This window comes from Berghia stephanieae, chromosome 8 (genome assembly GCF_034508935.2).
Source record: "Berghia stephanieae isolate SIO BIC M18660-M18661 chromosome 8, UCSD_Bste_1.3, whole genome shotgun sequence".
NCBI lineage: Eukaryota > Metazoa > Mollusca > Gastropoda > Nudibranchia > Aeolidiidae > Berghia > Berghia stephanieae.
In genome coordinates, this window is record NC_088367.1 from 40510693 (window position 1) to 40530692 (window position 20000).

Consider the following 20000-nt stretch of genomic DNA (forward strand, 5'->3'; position numbering starts at 1 on the left):
AAAATGGAAAGGCTTCGTATGGGGCCTAATTAGCCATCGTCAGGACTGAGTTGGTTTGTTGACTGTTGTTGTTTGTTGAAGTGGTTCCGGTTTGTAGTTGATTAACAAGAACTTCCGGCGATGTGGACAAGTATTGTACATCTCATCTTTTGTGTTGAGTGTGGCTTCATGAGGGTGTTTGATTATAGTATATTTCTCTTCCAGGCATAAGCTACATTGTTTTGATGTTGGTGTGTATCCTGTTGCTTTAGATAAAATTTTCCATGAAATGTTGTGGTCTAGTTTGTTGTCTTTTAATTTCCAAATATGTTCGCTGAGTTTTGTGGATGTTTTTTTGTTAGTGTTTCTAAATGTTGAGGTGTGGAGGTTGTATCTTGTCTTGAAATTATTTTCCGTTAGTCCTACATATTTTTCTTGCTTGTTTGTTTTAGTTTCGGTGACTGTGGCTTGGTGAATTAAACTTGATTCTAAACATTGTTTGTTTAGCGGGCAATGTTCCTTATTTCTGCAGTTGCATTTTCTGGTGGGTGGGTTTTGCTCTTGTCGGTGGTTTATTAATATATTTTTGTTGTGGCTTGAAATTATTTGTTCTTTGTTGCGCATACACGAGTAGCTTATTTTTATGGTATTCCTGTTGATAATTTTATGTAGCTGGTGTTTTTTTTTTTGGAAAGTGTGTATCAATTAACTTCAGGAACTGCTGTCCAATGTTTGTGCTGACGTTTTTGTCGAAAGGTGGTTTGAACCAAGTAATATGTCGTTTTCTTGTTTTGCGTTCTTCACTTGTGTGTTGGGGTTTACATGAGAGGGGGGCGTCTGTGTATTCAAATGGTGTGTTGTATCCGTTTTTTGTGAGTGCATCTTTGTAGGGGGTGGCTGCGACGTTGAATATCTCTCTGTTTTCCGAAAGTTTGCTCACCCTCAGTGCTATGCTTTTTGGTATGTTTTCAATGACGGAACGGGGGTGGTTGCTGTTTTTATTAATGTAGCTAACGGTGTTGTTTGATTTTCTGAACGGTTGGAATGAATTGGATTTTATGTCGAATGTGATGTCGAGGAAGTCAACTGTTTTGTTGTTTGCTTCTATCGTGATTTTCAAATTGTTGTTTTAGAATATTTTACAGATTTGTTTTTTGATGTTTTCGTTCGCTCTTGGTCGTTTGTTGGTTATAGCGAGTCCGTGATCTCTATAGAGGCCGATGTATGTGAGTGTATGTTGCAGTTGTGACAGGATGTAGAGTCCGACCAGTTCGCATGTTTAAGCACCGTCGAAACGAAAATTAAAAGACAACAAACTAGACCACAACATTTCATGGAAACTTTTATCTAAAGCAGCAGGATCCACACCAACATCAAAACAATGTAGCTTATGCCTGGAAGAGAAATATACTATAATCAAACACCCTCATGAAGCCACACTCAACACGAAAAATGAGATGTACAATACGTGTACACATCGTCGGAAGTTCTTGTTAATCAACTACAAACCGGAACCACTTCAACAAACAACAACAGTCAACAAACCAACTCAGTCCTGACGATGGCTAATTAGGCATGAAACATTAATGTAGACTGTCTCAAACATTGTGGTAAATATTAAAATAATTTTTTAAAAATATATATATATATATTTATATATATATGTAATATATATCGTATTTACTTGACAATGGCCAAGGACCGAAACGTCGTTTGTTTTCTGTTGTTCCCTTATTTTTGAATCACATTTAATCCCTTTATCTTTCCCTCCATTTTATTGGCTCATTTAGGCACCTCTAGTTTTTAGTTTTAATATCTCTTTTGATTTGTGGAAACCCCTATCTTACCATTGATCCATTGCGCTCAGTTAAAAAGCTCACGACATTCGCTGGTCGGAAATAACGGTCCAACACTCGAAACTATATGTAACCTTTATACATGTAACGTTTATAAACTGATTAATACAATTTAGGGAAAATTTCTCATAAAAATGGCTAGTTAAAATAAATAACAGAGACCTGAGTGTGGGGCCAAATTTGTTCCATCTATAGGATAACAGGAAACGTTCAACCAAGCTTCCTTGTTATCCTTTGTGCGGCTACATGGTCTTGTGGTATGACACTGGCTTTCGGATCGGAAGTTCCTGGGTTCGAGACTTGCTCGGCCCATAGTTGGGTCCTTGGTAAAAGGCTCTTTACTCACATTCTTTCTTCTGGCTCACTTTACAACTCACTTCATTTTCTGTTATTATCAACATAAGTGCGTGCTCCACCGTGGCCTTCGTAAAGTTATGGCTTGATACTCACCAAAAATGACGTCAAAATGCCAGTCTTTTGCCACAAAAGAAAACAAATCGTGAGTTGAATTCAATAGTTCAACCAATGAAATAACTTGTTTTCATGAGCTCTACTAACGACAACTCACTAAGGGGTGTAAAGACCAAATAATGGCGTCAAACTGCCAGTCCGTTTTGATCCACTCACTTTTCTGTAAAGATATTGGACAATTCATGAACTCGTGCTTTTGAAATCTCGAACTCTTTCCCAGCGCGAGTTCTCGCTCCCAAAGTTGCGCAGTCGCAGCAGCATAGGAGACTTGATCAAAATTTGAAACCCAGGAGTTCAAAAATCTTATTGATCCTGTGATCTAAGCCAAAATCTGTCATTATTTCGCCTATAATTTAAACGTACCAACACACAATTCTGCCTATGTGTAACCTTGGACGTTTATAATTTATGATCTGATTGATAGAATTTAGTGAGAACTACTCATAAAAAGGGCTGGCTAAAACAATAACAAAGAGCTGAGTGGCGCCAATAGGCTTCAACAGTCGTTACGTCGCTTCCCTCACAATGATACATGGTAATTTAGTAACTGGTTCTAAACTATCGGAACAATGGCGGACGCCCGTATGAAATACTTCTCCGACGAACATATCCAGAGGAGAAAAAATGTATAAATCTGATCATTTTTTGATTTTATACATTCTGATCACATGACATGTGAAAAAAGTCTAGCCAGCATGAAGAATAAAAAGTACAGATTTTATTTGTTTAGAATCAAGCTGCTCGTAGCTGGGCGGACGTGACATCAGACTATTGAATCGTTCTATCTATAGTCATATGAAACTGATATTGGTAAATTGATATTGGTAAGCCGTCAAGGAAAAATCTGAATTTGAGAAGATTGATTACAGCTGGAAGGCTCTCAAGACTTTCATAACAAAGGCAAATGAAATTGTATTACCAAAGCAAGAAAATGAAGCAAAACAACCATGGATGAAGAATGAAATACTAGATTTAATGAAGAAAAACAAAACAAAACAAGGATAAACCAACCTATATGAGAAAAGATCGGAAAATAAAGAAGAGATGTAAAGAGGCAAAGGAGGAATGGTTAAATGAGAAATGATCGAAAATAGAAAAACTCTAAAGAGAATATAAAACAAGGGCAATATTCGATGAGATCAATAAATTGACGAGGAACAAGCAAAACACGGGAAATTGTATAAAAGACTAACGGAAATATGATATTCGAAGAAGAAGAAATTATCAAAAGATGGGGAAAGTACATAGAAGGACCTATTTCAGGATAATAGAAATGAAAACCCGATGCACAAATATAAGAAGGGACCAGATATAATGAAATCAGAAGTGCGACCAACCCTGGCAATAATGACACTACCATTATAGCAAATCTGTACTGGACCCAAAATACCCAGATAATAAATTGGAATATATTATGTGACCAGTGGAAATCAAGCGGGATGTCCGACAAGGTTGTGTCCTTTCATCGTGCCTTTTCAACTTATATCCAGAATTTATATTCAGAAAAATAGAGATGATGCCCGGCGTAGTTGTGTATGGAAGAAACATCAATAACCTGTATGCAGACCATGCGGTACTACTGGGAACAAACAAAAAACAAAATAGACCTGCAGAAACTAGTAGATGAGACGAATATAAGTAATAATTATGGACTGAAAATTACTATATAGAAAACGAAAATAATGATATTCACCCAAAGTCATTATAACACTAGACGGAAAAGCCATGGGACAAGTACAAGCTTATAAATACCTCGGTCAGTGCATCATAGAAGATGGCAGATCTATTGCAGAGGTCAAAAGAAGGATCTGCATTGCCAAAACAAACTTCATGAAAATGAGAAAAATCCTCACTAGCACTTAAAGATATCATATACATTCCTGCATGTCTGTGAAACATGGACCATAACGAAGGAGATAGAAAGAAACATTATGCCTTTGAGAGGTGGGTGTACCACAGACTTCTGGTTTTTATTGATGCAGGCCAAATGTCTATAAAACTATCGGCAGAATTTAAAATGAGGAATCCGAACTATTACGGACAGGTTAGAGAGACACAACCATTTCCAAAAATCAGTGCTAGAGGGACATGTAACGGCAGAAAGCCACAAGACAAACGAAGGAAGTCCAATGTGAAGGCAACAACTGGCAAAAAGATAATCGACTGCTCGGCAATGACCCTTGAGCGGAAATTAAATACCAAAACACAAAAGTATGTGTAACCTTGACAGTTTTTAGTCTGATTGATACAATTTATTGAGAACTACTAAAAACAATGGCTGGCTATTAGTTTAAAAAAAACTAACTAAACGCATAGCATCACATTTTTATCGACTGTATAAATAATGTAATCTTTATTTAACATTAACGTAATCGTTATATATCTACATACACGATGATGGTGATGATGATGATGATGATGATGATGATGATGATGATGATGATGATGATGATGATAATGATGATGATGATGATGATGATGATGATATAACTTATTTTCTCATTTTCTTTCAGTCCAAGCGAGATGTCTAGCAAAGCTGTTGATCTCAGGCAAATCATCCACGCCTTCAACCAGTCTGGATTGGCTGATAAGTTTTGTGGTCACAAACTAGGTTTGTTTAATGTCTGCCAATTGCCTTAATTTAAAAAAAAAACCCAAGAATTGAACTTTTGTAAGGAACATTATTTACTATACGAGCTCAATGCGCTTAACATAGGTTCCCTAAAGCAACACGTAACATGTAAAACATGTCATGACGCATTTTTATCCGACAGAGACAACGCTGCGGACGGGAAGGTACTCATGCCAAATTTTTACTCCTAGTAGAGTTATTCATTGTTGATAGAATTGTAAAATATCAAAATAATTGAATCACCGGTGTTTGAAAAATTAAATATATAATCTTGTAAAATCCCTAAAATTTCTCAAAATTGGCGAAAAGATAAGGTAAATTATTGTAACCAATTCAAACAGAACACAAAAATAAAGGCACGTGTATGTGAGTAAATAATTATGATGAAAATAATGTTTATGTTGACATAATTAATGTTTTCTAAAAATGTGAACGGGGGTTAAGATCATCGTCATTTTACTCTCATATTGTATTACTGAGCACAGTTTTGAAAAAAAACAAAACACACTGTATCTTTTTTGTTGGTTTCTTGATTCATATTCATAAACTTTTGACAGTTTACGTATAAGGATTTGTTTTATTAGTGTTTTGAATTTAGAAGAAATCCAATATATATATTTATAAGTGTTGTTGGGTACTCGTAGGTACGAAAGTGCTCGATAATGATGGTTAGAGCTAATATAAAATATAAATTGTTACTCACTTATATATGGCCAGACGTGCGTTTCTGTGGCTTTCGTCCACGTCTTCAGTCGGCATAATCATTATGCCGACTGAAGACGTGGACGAAAGCCACAAAAACGTACGTCTTGGCCATATATAAGTGAGTGACAATTTATATATATATATATTATATATATATATATATATATATATATTATATATATATATTATATATATATTAATATTATATATATATATTATATATATATATATATATATATATATATTATATATAGAGAGAGAGAGAGAGAGAGAGAGAGAGAGAGAGAGAGAGAGAGAGAGAGAGAGAGAGAGAGAGAACGAAGATGACTTCACACAGGTCTTTGTTATTGTATTTTACTATCCACGTTTATGAGTAATTCCCACTAAACTGTATTAACCAAACTATAGATAGTATGCAGATGACGTCACTCAGGCCTTTGTTATTGTTTTTGCTATCCGCGTTTGTGAGTTGTTCTCACTAAACTGTATTAACCAGACTATAAAAGTTCATGGTTACACAGAGTTTGTGTGTTGGTCCGTTATACTTCCGGATGGCAATGATGTGAACTCCTTGGCCAAGCGCATTCTATCTATAAAAGTTCATGGTTACACATCGTTTGTATGTTGGTCCGTTATATTTCTGGATGACATTGTTGTGAGCTTTTTTATCCAATCGTATACTATATATATATATATATATATATATATATATATATATATATATATATATATATATATATATATATATATTTATATAAATATATATATACACATATATATATATAAATATATATATATATATATTTATATATATATATACACACGTATATATATATATACATACATACATACATACATACATAATAGAAGGAATGAAGTTGATGTAACTAAGATCTTTGTTATTATTTTCAGACAGCCTGTAAATAAATAATAAATTCTCTATAGTATTTCATTCAGACTATAAACGTTAAAGGTTTCTGCGGTTGGCGGGAGTGGTGACTATATTACCTAAACGCATAGCATCAACAGTCTTCGTAATTATCTTACACCGCTATAACCGTGGCCTTCGTAAAGTTATGGCCTGATACTGACAAAAAAATGACGTCAAAATGCCAGTCTTTTGCCACAAAAGAAAACAAATCGTGAGTTGTATTCAATAGTTCAACCAATGAAATGACTAGTTTCCATGAGCTCTACTAACGACAACTCACCAGGCGGTGCAAAAACCAAAAAATAACGTCAACCTGCCAGTCCTTTTGGATTTCATTATCAGCCTCTAACATAATGATGGCTACGGTCGGCTATTGGTCACGATGGCAACGCTTTGAGCCGGAGGGTGACACATGAAGTGTCTTACGGTGTAAAACTTAAACTTTGTAATTTTTACCATTTTCACTTCAAACGCTATAGGGCAGAAAAACGTGACGTCACATCCTCTAAAATTCTGGTTCCAAAATCCTTGGAAGTGTGTATGTAACCAGCCCATCCGAGGACTAATAATGAATAGGTTACATATTGAATCACAATGTGGCATAACTAATTTAGTAGGAGGCTGACTAGGCAGATTATTAGGATTAGAGGGCGTCAAAGAGGGAGGATGGATGATATTTCTCGACGACCAGCATTTCTTTAGACTAGAAAATAAGATGCCATCACTCTGAAACCAGAAGATCAATTACACGAGGTATGTATTCAGTCCTCCGGAAGAGTGGTTTTACACTTCCAATGACATTGGAACCAGTTTTATTGACACGCCTAACACTTCTGTTTCCAATTTTTGTTCGGTCTTTTCATCAAGACAGGTTGATGAGAAGGTAAAATACTCACAGCATCCGCCAACCCGATATAACAAAGCAACACACAAAATAATATTTCACCTTGAGCTTTTTTAGTGAGAACTGATAATCAACATGTCTGCCAAAAAAAAAAAAAAAAAACAATAAAAAAGATCTGAATGCCGTCAATTTCGTTCTTATAATATTATATGTAAAATAAATTATATTAGTGTTTTATACACAGTGATATAAGTACATACGAACCGTAAGGGGTACAGCAGCAACAACAACAATAACAACAACAACAGAAACAACAATAGTAGCAACACTACCAGCAACAACCTCATAAACAGCAACAACAACAATAATAGAAGCACAATAATAGCAACAACCACGTAAACAGAAACAACAACAACAACATCATCAATAACAACAACATAAACAGCAATAACAACAACAACAACAATAGCAGCAACAACCACATAAACAAGAAGAAGAAGAACAACAACAATAGCAGCAACAACCACATAAACAAGAAGAAGAAGAAGAACAACAACAATAGCAGCGACAACCACATAAACAAGAAGAAGAAGAAGAAAAAGAAGAAGAAGAAGAAGAAGAACAACAACAATAGCAGCAACAACCACATAAACAAGAAGAAGAAGAAGAAGAACAACACCAAAGCAGCAACAACCACATAAACAAGAAGAAGAAGAAGAACAACAACAACAATAGCAGCAACAACCACATAAACAAGAAGAAGAAGAAGAAGAAGAAGAAGAAGAAGAAGAAGAAGAAGAAGAAGAAGAAGAAGAAGAAGAAGAAGAAGAAGAAGAAGAAGAAGAAGAAGAAGAAGAAGAAGAAGAAGAAGAAGAAGAAGAAGAAGAAGAACAACAACAACAACAACAATAGCAGCAACAACTACATAAACAAGAAGAAGAAGAACAACAACAACAATATCCACAACAACCACATAAACAAGAAGAAAAAGAACAACAACAACAGCAATAGCAGCAATAACGACATAAACAACAACAAGAAGAAGAAGATCAACAACAATAGCAGCAATAACCACATAAACAACAACAACGTAAACAGCAGCAACAACATCATAAACAGCAACTACAACAACATTAACAGCAACAACAACAACAATAGAAGTAACAATAACAGCAACAACCATATAAACATCAACAACAACAATAGCACCGACAATAACATAAACAGCAACAACAACAACAATAGAAGTAACAACAACAGCAACAACCATATAAACATCAACAACAGCAATAGCACTGACAATAACATAAACAGCAACAACAACAACAATAACGACCACAACATAAACAGCAACAACAACCACAACAACAACAACAACAACAACAATAATAGAAGCACAATAATAGCAACAACCACGTAAACAGAAACAACAACAACAACATCATCAATAACAACAACATAAACAGCAATAACAACAACAACAACAACAACAATAGCAGCAACAACCACATAAACAAGAAGAAGAACAACAACAATAGCAGCAACAACCACATAAACAAGAAGAAGAAGAAGAACAACAACAACAATAGCAGCGACAACCACATAAACAAGAAGAAGAAGAAGAACAACAACAACAACAATAGCAGCAACAACCACATAAACAAGAAGAAGAAGAAGAAGAACAACACCAAAGCAGCAACAACCACATAAACAAGAAGAAGAAGAAGAACAACAACAACAATAGCAGCAACAACCACATAAACAAGAAGAAGAAGAAGAAGAAGAAGAAGAAGAAGAAGAAGAAGAAGAAAGAAGAAGAAGAAGAAGAAGAAGAAGAAGAAGAAAAAGAAGAAGAAAGAAGAAGAAGAAGAAGAAGAAAACAACAACAAAACAATAGCAGCAACAACTACATAAACAAGAAGAAGAAGAACAACAACAACACATATCCACAACAACCACTAAACAAGAAGAAAAGAACAACAACAACAGCAATAGCAGCAATAACGACATAAACAACAACAAGAAGAAGAAGAACAACAAACAATAGCAGCAATAACCACATAAACAACAACAACGTAAAGCAGCAGCAACAACACATAACAGCAACTACAACAACATTAACAGCAAACAAACCAACAACAATAGAATAACAATAACAGCAAACAACCAACATATAAACATCAACAACAACAATAGCACCGACAATAACATAAACAGCAACAACAACAACAATAGAAGTAACAACAACAGCAACAACCATATAAACATCAACAACAACAATAGCACCGACAATAACATAAACAGCAACAACAACAACAATAACGACCACAACATAAACAGCAACAACAACCACAACAACAACAACAACAACAACAATAACAGCAACACCCACATAAACAGCAGCAACAACAACAAAAACAATAACCTGAACAGCAGCAACAACTGCATTAAAAACAACAACAACAACAACAACAACGGAAACAAAACCAACAACAAAAGCAGTAATATTAACAACATGCAAACAACATCAACAACAACAATAATATAACAAAAAACGGCAAGAACAATCATAACGACAAAATTAAAACAACATAACAACAGCAGCAACAACACAATAATAATAATCAACAACAACAGCAACACTATAGTAACAACAGAACCCCCCCCCCCCCCCTTTCAACCCCAATCACTTAAACAAGAATACCTTCGGAAATGGGAGTTTTCACGTTCATTTCTCTTTCTATATTTCTCCTAATTTGTTCTAGATGGGAAAAATGCCAACTTCGAGGCCGGATTGACTTTCGAACTGACGGATGTTTGTTGGGAAGCTAGCGACCTAGTTGCAGGATTGCCATCTATGAAAACAGTAAAAATAATTGTGTACTTGTGTGTATTTGTGGATGTGTATGTATGTGTGTGTGTTTGTGTGTGTGTATGTGTGTGTGTATGTGTGTGTGTGTGTGTGTGTATGTGTGTATCTGTGTGAGGTCGCCTCAAGACAAATGACATAATTCGGGTTTTTATTTCATGAATTATATAGGGAATGAGATTAGCGGAAGAGTAGCGCCCCTTGATTGGACGTCACCCATAGTCTGTGACGTCACCGGCGGAAAAGTTATTAGAGAGAGAACGTCATGTTGGTTGTGCGCATGCGTCTCTCGTCCTCGCTGAAGGTAACATTTAGTACGAGACATGACGCCTGTTAGGCGATATTACAATTTTTTTCGGACAGAGACAACGTTGTTAAAGGCTAGGTACTCATTTTACATATGAGCACGGTAAAAGAATGTGAGTAAAGGACTCAACTATGCGTCGAGAGAGTCTCGAACACAGGAACTTCGGATGCGAAAACGAGTGTCATTCCACTAGACCACATAACCGCACAGATAAGTTTAAGGAATACATCTTTGCCCAGCTACTCTTTCAGTGGGTGATGAGGTGATAGCTCTCATTGGATTCTTGTGGTTGGTTTCTGGTGCCAGTATACGTTGGTGATCTGCATTCCTATAGGGAGATCGCATTGCCGCAGGCTTAATTAATAATAATACATGAAATTTATAACGCGCATTTTCATCACTGGGTGGTGCTCAATGCGAGAAACAATAATACAGTGACAATTCATTCATTCACTTACTTCGGGACTTAATTGTTGATTTGTTGGGGGGTTTTATTGGGGGGGGGGGGGGGGGGGGTGATTCTGATATTTTTTTGACCACATCTAATCAGTATTAGATGGGAGTGGTGCTAAAATATTTATTTACTTACTGAGACCCTTCCCTACGACTGGAACATAGGCTACCGACGAATCCCCTTCATCTTGTACGACTTTATGCCATCTTCTCAGCTTCTCTTCATGTTAAGCCTTTAGTTTTTTTTAGATCCTCCATCAATGTTCTTCTCAAGCTATTCCTAGGCCTCCCTCTCTTCCTCGTTTCCTGCGAGTTCCATATAAGAGCCTCCCTGGTAATATTCAATGCAGGCCTTCACAGGGTGTTGCCAAGCCTTTCTCATCTTCTACTTTTATTTCTTCTTGGCCTGTCATTTCCCATAGTTCTGTATTTCTAAAAAATATATATAAATAGGGTTAAATTTAGGTCTTGTCGAAGGCACTATAAAAACCAGAGCTTTTATAGAGAGCAATATCAAAGAGTTTTACAAAGGATCCCTGACCAATAACAGCTCGTAACTTGTAGAAGGGGACATGACGCCTGCTAGGCGATATTACAATTGTTCCAAAACACTGTTGACGGCCAAGTACTCATTTTACACCTGAGTACAGTGAGAGAATGTAATTAAAGAGTCTTTTCCAAGGACTTAACTATGCGCTGAGCGAGACTCGAACCCAGGACCTTCTGATCCGAAATCGAGTGTTATAGCAAAAGACCACATAGCACTATACATAGTGACGAAAGCTAAAATCTCACATTTTGCTCATTTTTTCTTTAAACTAACTTTTTTTGATATAATACCATTTTTAGTGAGGTAACACCATATCTTTTGTTTTGTTTTTAGATCAAGGTCTCTACAGACAGAAGGGATGTCACGACCAAGGTGACAGTCACTCCTGGCTTATCGAACCATTGTACAATCGACTCAGGCTTTCTCACAGGTATGCCTTGCTTTTCAATCTGGTAAAATATATTCAGGAAGCAGGCTGTCGCAATCAAGAAGCTGCAAGCAACATTTTATTATGGCAAACGTTCTAATGTCATCATAAGACGTGTGATTGAAAAATAAAATAATGTTATACTTCCCTGTATTCATCCCATAGGTAATGCGATTAGCGGAAGAGTAGCGTCCCTTGATTGGACGTCACCCATAGTCTGTGACGTCACCGGCGGAAACGTTATTAGAGAGAGAACGTCATGTTGATTGTGCGCATGCGTCTCTCGTCCATCCATCCATCAAAACATACTTACATACATCAATACATACATACATACATACATACATACATACATACATACATACATACATACATACATACATACATACATACATACATACATACATACATACATACATACATACATGCATGCATGCATGCATGCATACATACATAGATACATACATACATACATACATACATACATACATACATACATACATACATACATACATACATACATACATACATACGCATATACACACATACACACAAACACACACACACACACATATATATATATATATATATATATATATATATAATATATATATATATATAATTACTGAGTTTGTATTGATCTACAGGCATATCATCAGCAGAGGTTCGATTGGATCTGCCTAGGGAATTATACGGTCAATCCTTAGCACTCAAACTGGACCTGTCTAAGGAAAAACAAACAACCCACGAAACTGTACCAGAGTGCCGGCCAAGCCAAGAAATCGTTGGAAGCGGAACATTAGAAATTCAATCGAACCCAAAAGTATTCCAAGGTAATATGTTATGTAATCTTCCGTGTTCAATCCTGTATTATCTCGGCATTCGATTCAGTAGTCTGATGTCACGTCGCCCAGCAACGGCGGCCATCTTGGTTCTAAACAAAGAAAATCATTACTTTTTATTCTTCATGCTGGCGAGAACTTTTCATATGCCTTGTGATCAGAATGTGTAAAAGTCAAAACATGATCAAATTTATTTGTCTTTTTCCTCTGGATACGCTTTTATGCTCGCCGGGGAAATATTTCATATGGGCGTCCGCCATTGTTCCGATAGTTTAGAGCCAGTGTTACTAAGTTACCATGCGTCATTAGGTAGGAAGTGGCATCACGACTGTTGAAGTCTAATTTACTTGTCGTCCAAGACCCACATAATCAGAGCTCTAATTCATGGAGCGGGACTACGACGATAGTCCTAGACTAAATCCGTAGTCTCAGACTAAACGGCGTTGTAAGCTATTCATGAAGCCGGACTACGCGAAGTCTTAGACTAAACGAGGAACTAAACGGGTGAAATTTACACCCGCGATTTAGCAGGCGTAAATATCGTAGTCTGGGAGTAAATTTCAAAATCAATAGTGCTCTACGCTGGGGGAAGTAATTGTACAGCGATTAGAACAAGTATACCCGACAGTTTTTGATTTTATATTTATTTTTATTTATTCATTTATTTATTCATTATTTATTATTATAATAATTTTTTTCTTTTCTTTTCTCGAAGATTCGACAATCGCACATACACTCATCATCTTGCCCATTCAAAACACTCTCCAGGGACTCCTCCCCCCCCCCCACACACACACACACAGTTTCATAGTAACTTCCTCCACCTCCTCCTCCTCCTCCTCCTCCTCCTCCTACTCCTACTACTACTACTACTACTACTACTACTACTACTACTACTACTACTACTACTACTACTACTACTACTACTACTATACTACTACTACTACTACTACTACTACTACTACTACTGCGACTACTATTACATTTCTATTATGTCTTTTATCGTCCATTATTTCTAGAAATTTCAGTCTCTCACTGGCCTTATCATTTCTATCACACCACGCTAACGAGTCGTCCACACTACAACCATCGTTGAGTACAGACGATCCAATTTATACTGCATTTCATTTTATTTGTTTTTTGATGTACCGACGAAGGGTTTGTACCCGAAACGCCCATTGTCGGTATTGTTCTCACCGATTCCTCTCCATCATTATTCTTTCGTTAGTATTTTCGGGACCCCATGCTTCAGGCAGCGCCCACCGCTCTCTACTTAGAACAACGCTACACAGTGGATAAGTGTCATCGTTACTTATATTTACTAAAAACATTACACACACACACATTCTCAAGCAATTTTTACACCCCTAAACTTGTCTCACTCTATTTTTATTTGTGGGGCCAAAAAATATAATAAAACGATCAAAACAAACACGAAGAACAAATAGATATGATTTCTGTGTTACTTCGTATGACGCATGCGCAACTGGAAAAGTAACACATTTCTATGACGTTTTGTGATACGTTTCCGAGGAATCCTCAGTTAAAAATAGATTGACCTGTCGTCTAAGACTTCGCAAGCGTAGTCAGAGACTTGATAGTCAGGGACGAAGTCTGACTCCATGAATAGCTTACTTTCCGTAGTCTCGGACTTCCCAAAGTCTTAGACTACAAAGTCTCAGACTTTGCTATAGCCTGAGACTACCATAGTCTCGGTCCATGAATCAGAGCCCAGAGGCCTGATTCATGGACCGAGACTATGACGATAGTCCGAGACTAAATCCGTAGTCTCAGACTAAAAGGCGTTGAGGCCTGATTCATGGACCGAGACTATGACGATAGTCCGAGACTAAATCCGTAGTCTCAGACTAAAAGGCGTTGAGGCCTGATTCATGGACCGAGACTATGACGATAGTCCGAGACTAAATCCGTAGTCTCAGACTAAAAGGCGTTGAGGCCTGATTCATGGACCGAGACTATGACGATAGTCCGAGACTAAATCCAGTGTCTCGGACTAATGCGCGTTACGAGCTATTGATGAAGCCGGACTATTAAAAATCTTAGACTAAACGAGGGACTAAACGGGTAAAATTTACACCCGCGATGTAGCAGGCGTAAATAGCGTAGTCTGGGATTAAATGTAAAAGTTATATGTGCTACTGGCTGGGTGAAGTAATGGGAGCGATCTATATTCATGTTTTCGTCCAGCCGAGTCATCGACCTCGTGATTTGTTGCTGTCTAACGGTTGGACATTTCTGAACAAATGTAAACACGCTGCTTTGTTTATAAAAGTTGTAACCATACCCATGTGTCAAGCTGAACACAATGACCAATCGTATTGTTAGGTAGTTTAAAATCTGTGAACACTTTTCACTATGAAGGTCACATGTTAATAATAATTTTTATTATTATTATTATTATTATTATTATTATTTATTATTATTATTATTATTATTATTATTATTATTATTATTATTATTATTATTATTATTATTATTATTATTATTATTATTATTATTATTTATTATTATTATTATTATTATTATTATTATTATATTATTATTATTATTATTATTATTATTATTATTATTATTATTATTATTATTATTATTATTATTACTTATTATCATTATTATCATCATTATTATGTTCATTATCTCTGCAAAATGCCCTCATTCATCTATTCCACAGAATACTTTGAAGCCACAGCGAGATGCAGTGGATATGTGACATTTCCGGGAAATGGATCAAGTTATCAAGAGTCCATTGAATCGATGGCTAAACGTCTGAAGGAACAGCGAAAGCTTGACAAACCGTTTGAATATGACGAGAGAAACAAAGCTCTTTGGTGGAAAGTGAGCGGAAGTCTGGACTTTCTTCAAGAGACCGTCACCATTATGGAGAAGTCTAAAAACATCTAAAAACAACTAATCTGCCTGATTCCCTACCTGATAAAACGTTTGGATATAAATCTGGAATTTAAAAAAAATTAGAGTTATGATCCTTTTTATTATTATTATTATTATTATTATTATTATATTTATTATTATTATTATTTTATTATTATTATTATTATTATTATTATTATTATTATTATTATTATTATTATTATTATTATCATTATATTATTATTATTATTATTATTATTATTATTATTATTATCATCATTTTTCTTCTTCTTCTTCTTCTTCTTCTTCTTCTTCTTCTTCTTCTTCTTCTTCTTGTTATTGTTATATTAGAAAGTGTAGTTGCCTAACAGGCAAGACGTGTTTTTGTTGTTGTGACATTCTCTTCAATTTTTACCGATTTCAAGGATTTACACGTCTTATTTTAATTCAATTTTTATTCAAGGATTTTTGTACAACACGTAAGATACCATTGTGGTATTGTTTTAATTATATTTTATAGGGTTTCGACATCATTTTTATCGAAATTGTTTCGGACTATTTTACAATGTTTCACCAAGACCCCGCCATTTTTACTCGTTCTCCAACCAATTTTTACTGTCGGCTGTCGTTGGACTTTTATTCACCCTGCGCTTTTATTGATTACAAATTGAAAACATACACTCCTACCTCAAACGTGAACACCATTACAATCAACAAAAGATTGTGTATAGATAGTATGCAAATGACGTCACTCAGGCCTTTGTTATTGTTTTTGCCATCCGCGTTTGTGAGTTGTTCTCACTAAACTGTATTAACCAGACTATAAAAGTGCATGGTTACACAGAGTTTGTGTGTTGGTCCGTTATACTTCCGGATGGCAATGTTGTGAACTCCTTGGCCAAGCGCATTCTATCTATAAACGGGGTGGTCGACGTAAACAAGATGTTATTGAAACAACAGTCCCGCGACGTCCAGTGAACTGGCATCGTTCAAATCGACCACCACAGACGTTGACAAAAATATTGACAAACGACACAAGACCAAGTCATGGAAAAATAAAATTTGTATTGGCCATATGAACGCACAGTCATCGAGAAACAAGACATTCGATATAATCAATGTCATAGATCAACACGATATCGATATTCTATAAATAACTGAATCATGGTTGCGTCAGTTTGGTGATGAACCTATAATGAAAGAAATGACACCTCCCGGCTACAAGATGGAATCGTTCCCAAGAAAAGGACGATCTGGAGGGGGGATCGCCATCATATACAAACACACTCTTTCGTCTAAAATACAAAACAGGCCAATTTTGTTCAAAAGTTTTGAGTGTGTCCAAACCACATTGACCTACCCTCAAATTTCATTTTTAATCACTTGTATCTAGAGACCACCCCCAAGCAAAAAAAACAACTGAGACAGAATGATTTTGATGACGAATTTTCTGATTTTGTATCAAAAGACACATCAAATAAACGAAAAAATATTATCGGCGATTTTAATATTCCGTTTGATGTTGATCAGAATAGTCTCATTAAAATTATAAAAAATATGCTGAATGAACATGGCCTGACTCAGTTAGTGACCTCTCCAACTCAAAGATTGGGGCACATCTTGGACTGGTTCATCATTGATACACCCTCGCTTGTTGAATCAATTAAAAACATCAAAAAAGAAATTTTAGTCCACAATCTGATTCTGGCGACTCTCAAATGCATCAAAGAGATAGCAAAGAAAGTCAAGATAGTGTCTAGGGATACTAAAAGAATAGACAGTAGTTCCTTCAAAAATAATCTGTCAGAGGAACTAGGAAGAATGGATATACCATCAGCACAGAAAACGGACGACGTACTGCGCAACGTCACCGACAGGCATGCGCCAAAGACAACTAGAAAAATAAATTCCAGGAACACGTCTCCGTGGTTTAACCAGAGTGAAAAAATTGCCAAAAGGGAAAATAGAAATACTGAGGCATCGTGGAGAAAATCGGGCCTTGAGATTGACCGGCTGATATATATATAGCAAAAAAGCATAAGTATAAAACCACCTGCAAAAGATCAAAAAGAAACTATTATAAAACGAAACTATCATCAGTGAGGGACACTAAGGAATTTTTCTCTGTTTCAAAGGAACTTTTAGGAGAAGAAAAGGGCATGTGTCTACCCACTAATATCCCGGTAGAAAAAGAGCCGGATGCATTTTCAGATTTCTTTTCGGGAAAAATATCGAAAATTAGGAACAATTTGGACCTCGTGCAAAATGAAGATTTAAATTTCCACCCTTTTTCGGGTTCACAGGGACTCTCTTGTTTTAAAGAACCAACTGAAGAAGAGATTTCTAAAATAATTTGTTCATCTCCCTCGAAGTAATGTGATTTAGATCCTTTACCAACTAATATTTTGAAATTGTCTCTTCCTGAATTGTTACCTTGCATAACTCATATTACTTATCTCAGGACAAGTCCCAGATATCTATAAACATGCAATTGTAAAGCCTCTCATAAAAAAGCAAACCTCGATGTAAATGACCTTAGTAACTACCGTCCCGTCTCAAATCTGCCATTTCTTTCTAAAATCCTTGAAAAAGTTGTACTCAGACGTCTTTCACAACATCTCCATGAAAACAATCTATGGGAAAAATTTCAGTCAGCTTATCATTCTTACCACAGCACAGAAACTGCTATGTGCTGTGTTGCGAGTGATTTGCTTGATGTTTTAGATAAAGGTTCTGTTTCTCTTCTGACATTGTTAGACTTTTCGGCGGCGTTTGATACTATTGATCACGGTATTCTCATTAAATGACTTAATATAACTTTTGGCTTGTCTGGGACTGTCTTGAAGTGGTTTGAATCTTATTTATATGGCAGAAAGCAACAGGTTATGATTTTAGATAAACTTTCTTGGTGTTCCTCAAGGCTCTGTTTTGGGTCCAATTCTTTTTGTTTTGTATACTTCTCCGTTATCTAATGTCATCACTGGTCATGGGCTGAGCTATCATCTCTATGCAGATGATAAGCAGCATTATGCTACTGATAAAACTAAAAATCTCGAAAGTATTGTGAAACATGTGGAAGAATGTGTGACGGATGTAAAAGAGTGGATGGATGCAAACAAGTTGAAAATGAATGAGTCAAAAACAGAAGTGATGATTGTGGGAAATGAGGGCAGTTGAAGGTGAATGATAGTATTGAGGTGTTGATTGGGGGTGAAAAGATCAAAGTTTCAAAGACGGTGAAAAATGTGGGTGTCTATTTTGATTCACAAATGAGAATGTCAGCTCACATTTCTGCTCTCTGTAAATCTTTATACTTTCAATTGAAGAAAAACAGTTCGATCCGTCAGTATATTGCAATTGGAACATGTAAAACATTGGTTGTTTCCCTCATCTTTTCGAAATTAGATTATTGTAACTCCCTGCTTGTCAACTAGCCTCAGGCTTCTATTAAACAATTACAACTACTGCAAAACAGTGCAGCAAGATTAGTTTTTGGCAAAAAAAAAATTGATCATGGAACCCTTTGTTGGCCTCTCTCCACTGGTTGCCCATTGAAAAGCGCACATAATACAAAGCAGCGTGTCTTGTTTATAAGTGTTTGGTTGGTATAGCACCGGCATATCTCACAGATCACGTGGTCATGTGTAAACTTGAAAATTACACTTTAAGATCATGTAATGACCAAACGGAAAGTTCGGAAAAAAGATCAAGAACAAAATTTGGTGATAGATCGTTTGCTTGTTTCGACCCCAAGATTTGGAATGAACTAACACGTGGTCTTAGGGAGTGTAAGTCTTTACCTACCTTTAAAAAGAATCTCAAGACACATTTTTACTGTATTTGTTTTTATTGACTCTATGAATCCTTGATTTGGCTATGAATTATTATTTTTTTTTCACTTAAAATTGATAATTTATATTGTAAAGTGCCCAGAGCTTGTGTTTTACACGAGAATGAGCGCTGTATAGTAGTAGTAGTAGTAGTAGTAGTAGTAGTAGTAGTAGTAGTAGTAGTAGTAGTAGTAGTAGTAGTAGTAGTAGTAGTAGCAGTAGTAGTATTAAAAAGCTTAAAACTATCTATAATGTAAAACTATAAGGATCAGGCAAAGATAAAACAAAACCATTCTCTCTGTGTTTGTCTTTTAATGGAATAAAAAAACTGTTATGTCCCTCGAAGTTTGATTCAATTGATTTGGGTTTTGTTTCTTATTCATTTATTCTCGTATTAATAGTAGTAGTAGTAGTA

The 20000-nt window shown here is 35.9% G+C and overlaps 1 protein-coding gene across 2 annotated transcripts in view; it reads left to right on the forward strand.

The window, feature by feature from the left end:
- LOC144978679 (uncharacterized) overlaps positions 1-15909 on the forward strand; it is a 20213-nt gene extending 4304 nt beyond the window's left edge. Inside the window, exons 2-6 of one of the 2 annotated variants that reach the window (XM_078925060.1) lie at positions 4820-4917; positions 10184-10284; positions 11931-12027; positions 12672-12857; positions 15559-15898. In XM_078925060.1, the coding sequence (XP_078781186.1) occupies positions 4830-4917; positions 10184-10284; positions 11931-12027; positions 12672-12857; positions 15559-15788 (702 nt within the window). In that variant the 5' untranslated portion in view covers positions 4820-4829 and the 3' untranslated portion in view covers positions 15789-15898. Of the gene's footprint in view, positions 1-4819; positions 4918-10183; positions 10285-11930; positions 12028-12671; positions 12858-15558 lie in introns of both variants that reach the window. The other variant, XM_078925061.1, reaches the window with a different exon arrangement.
- Positions 15910-20000: the final 4091 nt, after the last annotated feature.